Raw genomic sequence first — 12,236 nt, forward strand, 5'->3', positions numbered from 1 at the left:
CTTTGAATTAAGGAATTGTTAATTTTTACATATTTCTGCTGAGCGCTAAAATAATTTTATTAATTCCAACATCTATAAGCACACACTTTCTTATTTATTACGTTGTTTCGGTAGCAAAACAATGCAAATAGTGCATAATAAACAGTTGAGTAACGCGATATACAATATTATAAACGTTTAATATAACATATTTCTAAAATTTCAAGCAGCGGTAAATCAATTTCGTAAACCAATGGAAGATGTTTGTAATCTTTAAAATTTGGTATTATCTTTTCTATCGAGGAACAAATAGAAAGTTTAAACTATTTACGGAATTATTTGTAAAAGGTAGAAATTGAAAATCGATAAAAACATTATTAAAGTTGCCTATGTGACAGTCCTTTATATAGAATTTCTATTATAGCTCATAGTTCAGCAATATAACTTATCAAACGTCAAAAAATAATTTTAGTAATGTGGCCAATTTAAATTGCAACGTCTTCAATAATGCTACTAATTTCATAAACGTACCTTTCTGTGTATATAACAGAAACGAATAAAATTCTAAATAACAAATCGGTAAGATTTCTTCCATTTTATGTAATTAAATCGCAGAAATCAATATAAATTTTACAAACGTATTCGTATTGGGCGAGCAGTTCAGTCCATTTCGCTTTGGCTTCTTTATGAAGAAGTACTTGCAATTGTAGAAATTGTAGGAGTCGGATTTCTATAAAATTAAATTTTAAAGTGTAGTCATTAATATAGACCATCGAAGGCTTTTCGATCATGTCTAAATCAACGCAATTACATCCTTTATATACATGTAATGCAATGAAGATGCAACTGCTTTTATCTACTGCAGAAGTTTTCGGATTGGATTTCTATAAACCATGTAAATGTCGAAAGTCGAAAGAAAAATCATTTTCTATATTTTTCAGAATTTACCAGCGATTTATCGAGTTTCTCTTCTGGTTTGCATTATCATTACTTATAATGATGATAATAACTTCAAACGTTCTATGCTCGGAAGTTTTCCTACCTTTCGGAAACGAAACACTTTATGCCAAAATAGTCTTTTTAGGTCTTGCTGTTTATGCCGCTCTTCAGTTTAGTATTCTGCGAAGAAGAAAAATAAATGCTCATTATTTTAAGACGGAATACGACGGGGAAGAAGATTTCATTAAGAAATGCGAAAGATATTTTTCTATTCTTGTGGCATTGTTTTTATTTTTTCTCGTAGTACTTTATGCAATATTTACATATTTTAGTTATATTTCTTTAGCCAAATTTATACGTGATGATAAAATACTACTTGGCTGCACAATAGTCACTCAGTTATGGGCAATTTATACGTTGTCACACATATGTTGTGTGTTGCTATTCTCGGCATTTGGTTTACTAATGGTAGCGAAACGACTTGTGGAAACCTCCAAAGAATTAGAAAATGCAAAGCGAGCAACTAGATGGTTTTTACCAAATCTGTTAGAGAAATTGTGGGAATTGTGGGAATGTATTGAAGAACTAAACGAAAAATGGAGTATTCTTTTTCCTATTATATATATAAATTTTCTGTACGAATCCAGTTTTTTCTTATATGGAGCTCTTTTCGCTAAGATACCTTTCGTCCTACGTTTAGCTATATCTGGTTTTGCATCGATTCTTTTATTTGGATTATTTTCAGTGTCTTGGGCACTTTCGTCATTTACATCGATTGTAAGTATTACGTAATAGTAATTAAGTATTTCTTAAAATAGTTTTTCAATGTTTAAAAAATTCATTAACTTTTTCAGGTATACGATAATTTCATTTCAATTGGGAAATTCTATTCGGAGCCTCTTTCCTCGGAGTATAAATTCAAAGTATTGTATTATCTTTCATTTTAATTCTTATGATTAAATATTATTTAATTTAAAATATTCATTTCAGGTGATTGGGTTCATGAAGAAATTTGGAGGAAGACCTTTTGGAATATCCATTGGGGGATTCTTTTACGTGAAAAAGAACTTTCTTATTCGGGTAGGAAGAAATAGTTTGTAAACTATTGGTAGATGTTAAATTAATACTACACATATAATAATATTAATTAACATTTATATTTATATAATAATAATAAAATTAAATAAAAAAAGGTCATCTAATTATTCACAGAAATTTTTAATTTCAATTATTAATAATTTTTCTTCAAAGTCAGACATTTTTATATTTTAATAGGTTATGAGTGGATTTTACTCTGTTTTCTCAACACTAATTGAGCTCACCGGAGTACTTGACCAAAAAAGTTGCTCTTCAAAAATTTCTAGAATTAAAGAAAAGATCTCAACGACTAATACAACAGTTTCTTAAAAAGACACCGGAATGAAAAGTATTTGTAATATTTACATCTTGCAATAGTGATAATTAATACAGTTTATTGTTATACAAAATGTTGTGAAGATTATTGTTTGTTTGTTTAATAATGCGGTTAAAAGATTTTTTTTTCCTGTTGAACAAGTTACGATGTCCGATAATTTAACTGAATAATTACATAGTAAATTAGAATTCTTGTAGATGAAAAATGTATGGAAAAATTCTAATATTTTTGTAATAAATAATACTACCGATAAATGTGTAAATATTTCGTCCATATCCACAGCTGTATATGAAAAATAAATGCATTATTAAAACAAATTATTTTCTATCAATAGATGTATGTATTAAAGCATATAATATACAAAATGTTTGTAAATTTCATAGAAGATATAAAATATTATGAACATATAAGTTAATGTTTTATATCATTAGGTGTTTAATGTACCATCTCGATATAATCATCTTCCATAAGGTAGCGATTACCTTGACAATAGATCTGGTTTATCGAGTTAATAGAATAATCTGAAACGCATGAATTATTTCACGTTTTATAATTCTATTTTATTAAAAGTCATCGAAGGTTATACGTTCTCTTATTAGAGAGGTTGCGGCTGAAGTTTTTGTGAACGTCGAACGTCGAGCGCTGCTTACGAGATAGCGGCGCTCGACGTTCGATGTTCACGTTTGAGAGATGAAAACTTCGGCCGCAACCTGGCTATTGTTTAGCAGTTATTCGAGTTATAGGTGTTAATACGCGTAGACCCGACATTCCTCTCCCTCCGTTAAACTATATAAGTAATTAATGTATCATCCCCGATTTAAAAATCATTTAAATTAATGAAATTCAAGTAAAAAAANACACCAGTTGCTGTGTAGTATGCCGGACCAGAGTCAAGGCATAGCAACCAAAAACTAAAATTAAATAAGCGTGTCAGTGTTTGTATTCAGGAATTTCCTAACAATATGGCATGCATTCAATATAGTGTCCTTTTGTAGAAGTATGTATTTTTATTCAATTATAATGTTCCCGGCTTTTGTGTAGTGTGTGTGGTATCACACCTGTACAGGAGAGAACGACAGGTACAATATACACCCTATCCATCCTCCACAGGTGCCTTATTTCTTGGGCGACTTCTGTGTACTTGCTAAATTTTTCAGTGCATGTGTTTTGTACATTGTGAGTGTTTGGAATGGCTATGTCTATAATGTGTGCGATTTTATTGTGTTTGTCAATGAGTATGATGTCTAGTCTGTTCTGGTAAATTGTTTTATCTGTGATTACGGCTATGTCGTAATTCATTTTGTGCGTGTTGTTTTCCAATACTGTCTGTGGAATGTACTTGTAGTATGGTTCGCGGATGTCTAATAATTTGTGTTTCTTTGCAAGCTCTTGATGTATTATATTTGTTACTTGATTATATTTGTGTAAATAATCTGTCTCTGCCATGAGCTTGCACCCAGAATTGATGTGTTGTATAGTTTCTGGTATGAGGTGACATTTTCTGCATGTGTCATTTGTGAGTGCTGTATCTTTGTATGTGTTTTCTGTAGTTTTTATTGTTTATGACCTGATCCTGTATGGCAATCATGAAAGCTTCCTCCTCCCTAAAGGGGCATCTCCGATCTAACCAGCTGTTTGACGCAGTTTTGTCAACAAAATCGTGGGCCAGGTCATAAGGATGCCTGCCATGGAGTGCCTTTTGAGCTGACATGCTTAATGGTGTCTATGATTGTTATATGTTGTGTCGAGTCTGTATGATGTGAGTGTAAGTTTAATGGCGTGTTATTTGAGTCTGCTAGAGTTACTGCTTTATGTAACTGTGATGTTTCTTGTTTCTTGCAGAAAAACTCTCACAGTGACAGTATTTGTTTGTAGTAAAGGTTAACTGTGTCAGTCAAGTCACGTCCGCCATCTTTACGTGACAGGAGTTAATCTTTCTGTGTCGGATTTAAGATGATGTTTATGCTTAGTAAGCGTTGTTTTGTTTTCCTTTAGAGTTGCTCGTGATCTGTGTGAGTCCAATGTATAACTCTATAAGAGTATGTGAGTACTGGGATGGCATATGTGTTTATTGCTTTAACTCTGTGTTTTGCATTTAACTGTGTTCTGAAAATAGCAATTAACCTACTTTGGTATTCTTTAATTAATCTTTGCTTTATTTGTGTATGTTCTGTTAAAATCCTAAATACTTGTATAATTTACTTTATTCCATGGATCCAATAACGTCTCCATTTTAAAGTGCAGAATCTTCTTTATTCAGGATTCCTCATTATTATTATTACTAACCCATCTCGATTATATGATAAACATAAAAATATATTTTAAGTAATTAAACAATACATTAAAAATTTTCTATAACATATTATAATGTAAAATATTGAGAAGAATATTTTTCGTTTAATATTGAAATTTATGTTAATATACATAATCAAAACAAATTGATTAATGATGTGATATACGTCTGAATCTACCTTACAATACTTTAAACCTATATTGTGGTAAAAGACATTAATTTTAACAATGTACATTGTTATAAGAGACTTGTTTTAAAAATTTTTTACCCTGTAGAATAAAAGAGGATGTACTTTAGCAAGCTACTTTGGAATTCGGCAGACCCACACGTGGTGACGAACGGGGGTTTAGGCACTTAACCATTATTCCAGTTTGTAATATTTCAGTTTTGAAGAGGTTTGCGTAACGGAAAATCGCTACGTTCCCAAGAATTAATCCGTTTACACAGATATTAAATTAATGATTTTAATTGGTATTACGTAGGTAATCAGAATTAACGTTTTATCATTTTTGAATTGACGTTATATAATCCTATTTTTAAAACAGCATGTTTGTTCTATGATAAAGATCACTTTTACAGATTTTATTGTACTTTGATATCTATTGGAAATTGCGCTTTACAAAATACGGAAACGAATCAAAATAATCAATAATTGATTGAAGACGTTCCGAATATTTTCATTCATTTATTGGTAATATTGATTTATTAACTTATTTAGTAAAGCGTAATTTCCGTAGGACACAGAACTACAATAGAATTTGCGAAAGGTATTTTCATACTAGAACAAACAATCAAAAGATTACGTAGCAAAAATAAAATTACGTAATTTTTGCTACGTAAGTTGATCAATAAAACTTTATTGTAATTATTTTCTTAGTTAAGATTATTATATTCAGAAAAGTATAATAATATTCGAATAGTTTAATTAGATTTATTTCATTTTAATTTTTCTGTGTATGTATAACAAGGGAAAGTAGCTGAGTCGTGTCAAAATTGATTCTCTGAAATTTTTTGAATTTCCAAGTTTTGAGACTGTTCATCCCAAAAGATAAAGAAATTACCAAAAAAATTTCATGGATATGTATGTACTGTATAGTAGAGGAACATCTGTCAGTGCTGTGTTTTCGTTACCAATTTATTATTTTTTTTATAGGTAAGCAATTTGCTTTTTCATTTGGTTGTTTTACTTTAATCTTGTTTATTGGTTTTGTATTATTTTTGACAGATGCTCCCAAACTTTAACTTTAAACTTTAACTAATTATTATATTTGAGTTTTAAATCTTAATGTTTAAATTGTTATTTATTTAAATTAATATTGTAATATAGGCCTATAATTTTTAATTGTAATCTTATGTCTATTGTATTTAAGTGTCTTGTTCTTTTTGGGAGATGATTTTGCTCCCCGCATCAAAAAGTGTATCCAGTATGCGTAATAAATAAAAATTAAAAAAAAAAATACTGTATAGTACGTGTGTATTTTAGCGTCAATTTCGTTAGTTAGCTTTTGTCGCAGTGTAAAATATAAAAACTTCGTTTTTTTTGTACATCAGATTTAAAATAACATTTGTTTATTCAATTGAGTATTTGGTCTTTTTTAGCTCTTTGTCATCTATCACAATATTAATTGTGTAATAAGTAATCAAAAAAATAGAGAGGTTGCATTATAATACATATGTCAAGGGTAGCTCTACTTTTGTCCACTACTGTATATATATATATATATAAACCACTTTATCAACACATCGCTTGTTCTTCACAGTTGTTTTCTTGATGGTTAATTAATACAGAATGATGCTTGCAAACACCTGCTTTACACTGTTTCAACTAAACTTACTGTTAATTCATCTATATATATATAAAAAAAACTGCACAATTCTTAGAATTAGCATTTTATTTTATTGTTTACTTTAATTATTTTGTTACATCTTTGTAAAATCACTGTTAACATTAATAAATGTAGAATAATTAGTGTGCCCAATATAAAACATTTGTTGACACAACAATAAAAAAATATACAAACTGCGTTAAACACTAAGAAAAAATATTAGACTTTCACGATAACATTATATGTTTACTGTATTTGCATATACAAGATAGCTACTTAAGTTTTAGAGATTTCCCCTACATGTATATACATAAATCCTGTTTATATCAAATGAAATTACAACCAATTAGTTTTAACGAAAATTCGGATTAACAAAAGTCACTCCGGTATTGAAACNATATATATAAACCGCTTTATAGACATTTCGCTTGTTCTTTACAGTTGTTTTCTTGATTGTTAATTAATACAGAATGATGCTTGCAAACACCTGTTTTACACTGTTCCAACTAAACTTACTGTTAATTCATCTTTATAAATAAAAAACACTGCACAATTCTTAGAATTAGCATTTTATTTTATTTTTTAGTTTAATTATTTTCTTACATCTTTGTAAAATCACTGTTAACATTAATAAATGTAGAATAATTAGTGCGCCCAATATAAAACATTTGTTGACACAATAAAAATAATATACAAACTGCGTTAAACACTAAGAAAAAATATTAGAATTTCACGATAACATTATATGTTTATCGTATTTCCATATACAAAATATCTACTTAAGTTTTAAAGATTTTCCCTACACATATATACATAAATCCTGTTTATATCAAATGAAATTAAAACCAATTAGTTTTAACGAAAATTCGGATAAACAAAAATCACTTCGGTATTAAAACGAAAACTAAAAATACACAGCAAACGTACATTTCAATAATTTACATTAAGCTTACACGTTTTAATTTATACAAATGTATTAAAATATTAACATTACATAAATGCGAAGTTACTCAATATGTACTGTGAGAATAGTCAAGATATGTTTCATTTTTTCACAATTATGACAAAAACTAATTTGTATACAAGTGTTTAAAATCTTTAAGAGAAAAGAGTATTGAGACTGATGCGGATAAACAGCTTACACTATATTGACGACACTTTCGTTTTTAACTGCAACATTTACACCGATTTTTGAATAGCACCTGTTTTTCTTCATAACTCCGGTTACTTCAATGAGAGAAGATAAAATAGAATAAAGTAAATTCAGCACCTGAAACAATTAATAAAAATTGTGTGAAAAATAACAATTAAATTAAGATAGAATATAACTGATATTTAAAAATATTANCTTAACATGTCGATCTTGTCCCGGTCTCCCCTATGTAAAGTTTTAATGTTACAATAAAATGAATTACAATTTAATGTAAAATTCCCATGTTATATTGTAATATATAAAATGATTCAAATTAAGAAATTCTTTAACTAAATTCCAAGAAAACGATTCAATTTCTTTACTTATTCTAAAAATTACCTGCAAAATTACCATTAGATTTATTAACAGTTTATCTAACAAGCAAATTTTATATAAACTCGAAAATATTTTATTTGAAAAATGCGTAACTAATGTTTTTACTTGCAAAATAAATCTATATTTTAAAAATAGGGAAATGAATTGGAATTGATTATTCCTTTATAGAAAAAGCTATGAACAATATCAGTTTACTCACTGTATAGTTAAACAGACAGCAAATATGTTTTATATTTTTTATAATTATTACCCTTATCAGAAAGTTTTTCTTTATATAGAAAAATCCACCCATCGATAAACCAAAAGGTCTTCCTCCGAATTTTTTCACGAAGCAAATTATCTGAAATGAATGAATTATATAGCCAATTGTGTCAAATAATTTGTATAAGTAACTAAAAATTCGTTAAAAACGCAAAGGTTAATTATGCAACGACGTCTCAATTGTTTCTTTTCACACCAAGAACTAACTGAAATCAAACTGACGTTGGACTTTTCACTTGAGGCGATGCACTTCAGTAAATTATGTATTAGACAAAACACTTCACTGTTCAAGGATTTCAAAATATTTTCGATCTATTTTTACATTGTTATGCATTCATCAGTAAACATATTGTCTTACTTAATATACTAACGTTAAAGCTCGAAATCAGAGGGGAATCTTCCCTGTATTTCAGATTTTGTGTGATAAAAGACAAGTAAAGACATCGTTTGAATAGTTTCAATTTGTGTTTTTAACGACTTTTTATATGTTAGTATCTTATAAAGTTAAACGTTAGATACTTTGAATATGTACGACAAGAAGTTTAAAGAAGCATGAAATTTTCCCATGGAGATAAAATTATCGTATATCTGAAAAATAATAATAGTTTATTATAAATATCATAGTGGATAATTTCAATTAATAAAAAACATATTTTATTTCTGCCATTAGAGAAGAGATACTTACAATTGAAGTAAAAATCGAGAATGCTCGCGCAAATAATAACGTTAAAAACAATATAAACGCACCTAGGCATAAACAAAATACTCGAACAACTGTATCGATTTGTACAAAAAGAAAAACGTAAGTATAAAAACAGCCTTCGAACGTAAAACGTATGTACATAGCTGGAAGCCATATCTTCCATTTTTCATTAATTTCATCGAAAATTTCCCAAATTTCTAAGAGATTCGTCATCATCTCTTGAACAAGAGATTTCGTTGCAACATTTGTCAGTTGTAGCTGTTGAGAGATTTTTATCAAACGTTTGCCGATAATAATAAAAAAACATGGTAACAAGAAAATTAAACAGAATGTAGGAGCCAACGAATAAATAAGCCATATCTGCGCATAAACAATGCAAAATAAAGAGATTCTGTAATCATATTGTCTGTAATTATTAAACGCAAAATAACTAAGAACAATAAATAGTATAGATAATGCAACGACTGTGAAGATAGAAAGTAAAGAATAATGGAAAATGTGCGGTTGTATTATATCCATAAATTTTTCTTCTTCCTTAAATTTTGTCATTAACTGATGAATATTAAGTTTTTTTCTCTTTAAACTGCTAAACTGTACAGCTGCATACCACGCAACAAAAGAGAAAACAATTTTCATGTATATTGAATGATTTTTAAGTACCATAAACAGATGATTACACAGTTTGTTCAGAGAAATTAACATTGCTGTAAACAATAAAGCTGCTGTCCACAAGAAAATTTCGAAAACGTGTGTATAAAACCTGAAAAGTTTCTCAGTTCTGGCATTTGTGTTCTTTCTGCATTTACATGTTTCAAAAATATCTATACCGAAAATTTTCATAACAGCAATGAAAGGCTGAAATTTTCTTACTACACAATTATCGGATAACGGCTGCATTATTATTTAAATATATGCCAGTAATTATTTAATACGTTATCCTTAAATTGATTTAATAGGTATTTTTACATTGTAAAATATTTAATCTGTTTTACGTTAAAATGTGATCAAGTTTCTAACACCGATTAAAGTGTAAAATGCAGAAACAGTTTGGAATATTGGATAAACTTGTGTTGCGTCGATAACAATACTCTATCTGTAATTTACGTATGATAGAAAGTAGTTTCCAATTGGCCAAGGTAAAACATTCGATGTTGGAAAAGTACTTTGATTTGAAAATAAAACATCTAAGGTCTGTGACGTAAACAAATTATTTACAGACAAAGGTAATATCTAAGGACGATTGCCATGACGATATCTTACGAGATTTAATCGATAAGTATTGGCATTAAAGTCATTTGATAGGAATAAGCTATGTTTAGAAAATAATGGATACCAAATTGTTTGTAATATCAATTAGTTGAGTTTATAAGAAGTATAATTAATGGTGTCGAGTTAAAAACTGTATATTACTTTTTTAATTAAATATGACATTAAATTAAGTTAAAGTACATTTGTAAATTTTTGTCAGAATAGTAAATTAAATTTTTGAAGACAAAGTCTGTCCAAATAGGAACCACCATTTATTTTCTTCTTGCTCCAGACCACACTTTTTAAACGTTTTTGGACAGACTTTGTCTTCAGATAGTTAAAGTACATTATAATAAATATTTATCAAAACATCGCCTTTAACCGAATACTGAATAAAGTTGATTATTCATTACAAATATTTGGCAATCGTTATTTTCCGAATATCGTAGGTGTACTGGGCCGAATCAAAGGAGACGAATACTTGTCATCACGCATTCGGGTTGTCAATAAACGTTTACCTAATAGGCCTACGAAGCAACCTCGGGCCTCATCGTTTTTCGGCACGTTTAATAATGTTTAATAAATGTTTAAAATATGTAAATTATAGTGTAAAAATTGTTATTGTTTGAGAATTTTTTAGATATTTTTAATATATAAAAATACTTCTATATAAAGGGCGTTATAAGAAATTGCTTGTAGGTCTCAAAGAAACATAATCCGCTACGGCATACTGTGAGTGAACACTGGCGCTTGCATTTTGTATTTTTTTGTAGTCTTTTAACACTAGTTCTAATCATGCTTTTTAATTTTGTTTAGTTTTTTGATTTGATTGTCAGTTCAATACTTTATTTTAAGTTTTCTCTAATAAGTTTACGAAAATTTAATTAGATAATGACTATCGACTTGTAGTACTTCAATATACAATTTTAGATAGTGAATTAGCGAAGTGAAAGGCTTTATTTAGTATCTTGTTCTGTTCAATTATCTTACAATTATAATTGTTTAATCTGGTCAGTAATTTGACAAGAAAAAGAAAAGTTTTGTGTGAAGGTCGTGAGTTTGTCTTTTTCATTGTGAACCAAGCAGTTGAAGGGGGAAAGCAGATAGAGTTTGAACGTGAAAAGAAAAGAAAACAAATTTTAGAAATAATTTTTTTTCTAAACTAATTTATTAATGTTCGAGAATAGTTTTCAAAATAAATAACCATTCATGTACAAAATGAAAGTTCATTATTAATGTTGCGATATTATAAATGTTATAATATGTGAATATGCAGTTCAAAATAAGTATTGAAATATATATTCTATGATAATAGTATAGTCTTTAGTAGTTTCAACCAAAGTACAACAAAAATAAATCAAAATAAATACAATTTTACACATGTTTTTACAATTAACAATAAATATTACTTTGTTTTTATTATAAAAAATTGTTCATAATATGTTACGTTTCTGTCAATATTAAGAAATATAAAAACATGTTTTCAGTAAAATATACAACATTTTAACATTTATTTTATAACGTTAAGAGCTTATGCCTTATTAATCTCTATGTAGATCCATCATGTACACAATACATGTATACTGACTGGGTACAGCAAGCCTTTGATACAATCTGGCCGTTTTAAATGCTTCTAATGGCACTTGTTTGCTGCGGCAAACCTACACAACATCAAGCGATCGAGTCCCTGCATGCATCGAACTTACTTAAAAAGGCTAGCCGATAACTGTTAATGTAAATTGAAGCAAACACAAATCATAAGAAAGTTTACTCGTTAGAATAAATTATTATTGGCGTATTCGTTTTCATATAAAAAGTGTATTGACAGTCAAAACGTTCTCTCAGGCATGAGGGGCTGTGATAAGCAAGAACAGAGATTCGACCCTAATATTAATAGAATTTGTTCTACGTTTTCTTTCCTGTTTGGGTTCGTCGTGTCTGAAAACGTGGAGATTTCCAAAAACCTCGAAGGGTTAATTTTGACACGATTCCAATATTTTCTCTTGTTTTAAATTAATTAATATTGTCTAAATTAATTTTAATAT

The 12,236-nt window shown here is 28.6% G+C and overlaps 1 protein-coding gene across 1 annotated transcript; it reads left to right on the plus strand.

Annotated features, from left to right (window-relative positions):
• Window positions 1-1,125: 1,125 nt before the first annotated feature.
• Window positions 1,126-2,019, plus strand: LOC111641794. The gene is made up of 3 exons (XM_023388024.1): window positions 1,126-1,695; window positions 1,773-1,841; window positions 1,909-2,019. The coding sequence occupies exons 1-3, from the start codon at window positions 1,384-1,386 to the stop codon at window positions 2,017-2,019; spliced, it is 492 nt and encodes a 163-aa protein (XP_023243792.1). The 5' UTR covers window positions 1,126-1,383.
• The last annotated feature ends 10,217 nt before the right edge of the window (window positions 2,020-12,236 follow it).

The sequence above is a fragment of the Centruroides sculpturatus genome, unplaced genomic scaffold, assembly GCF_000671375.1.
Source record: "Centruroides sculpturatus isolate CEXI.00-Female unplaced genomic scaffold, Cexi_2.0 scaffold1614, whole genome shotgun sequence".
Taxonomy (NCBI): domain Eukaryota; kingdom Metazoa; phylum Arthropoda; class Arachnida; order Scorpiones; family Buthidae; genus Centruroides; species Centruroides sculpturatus.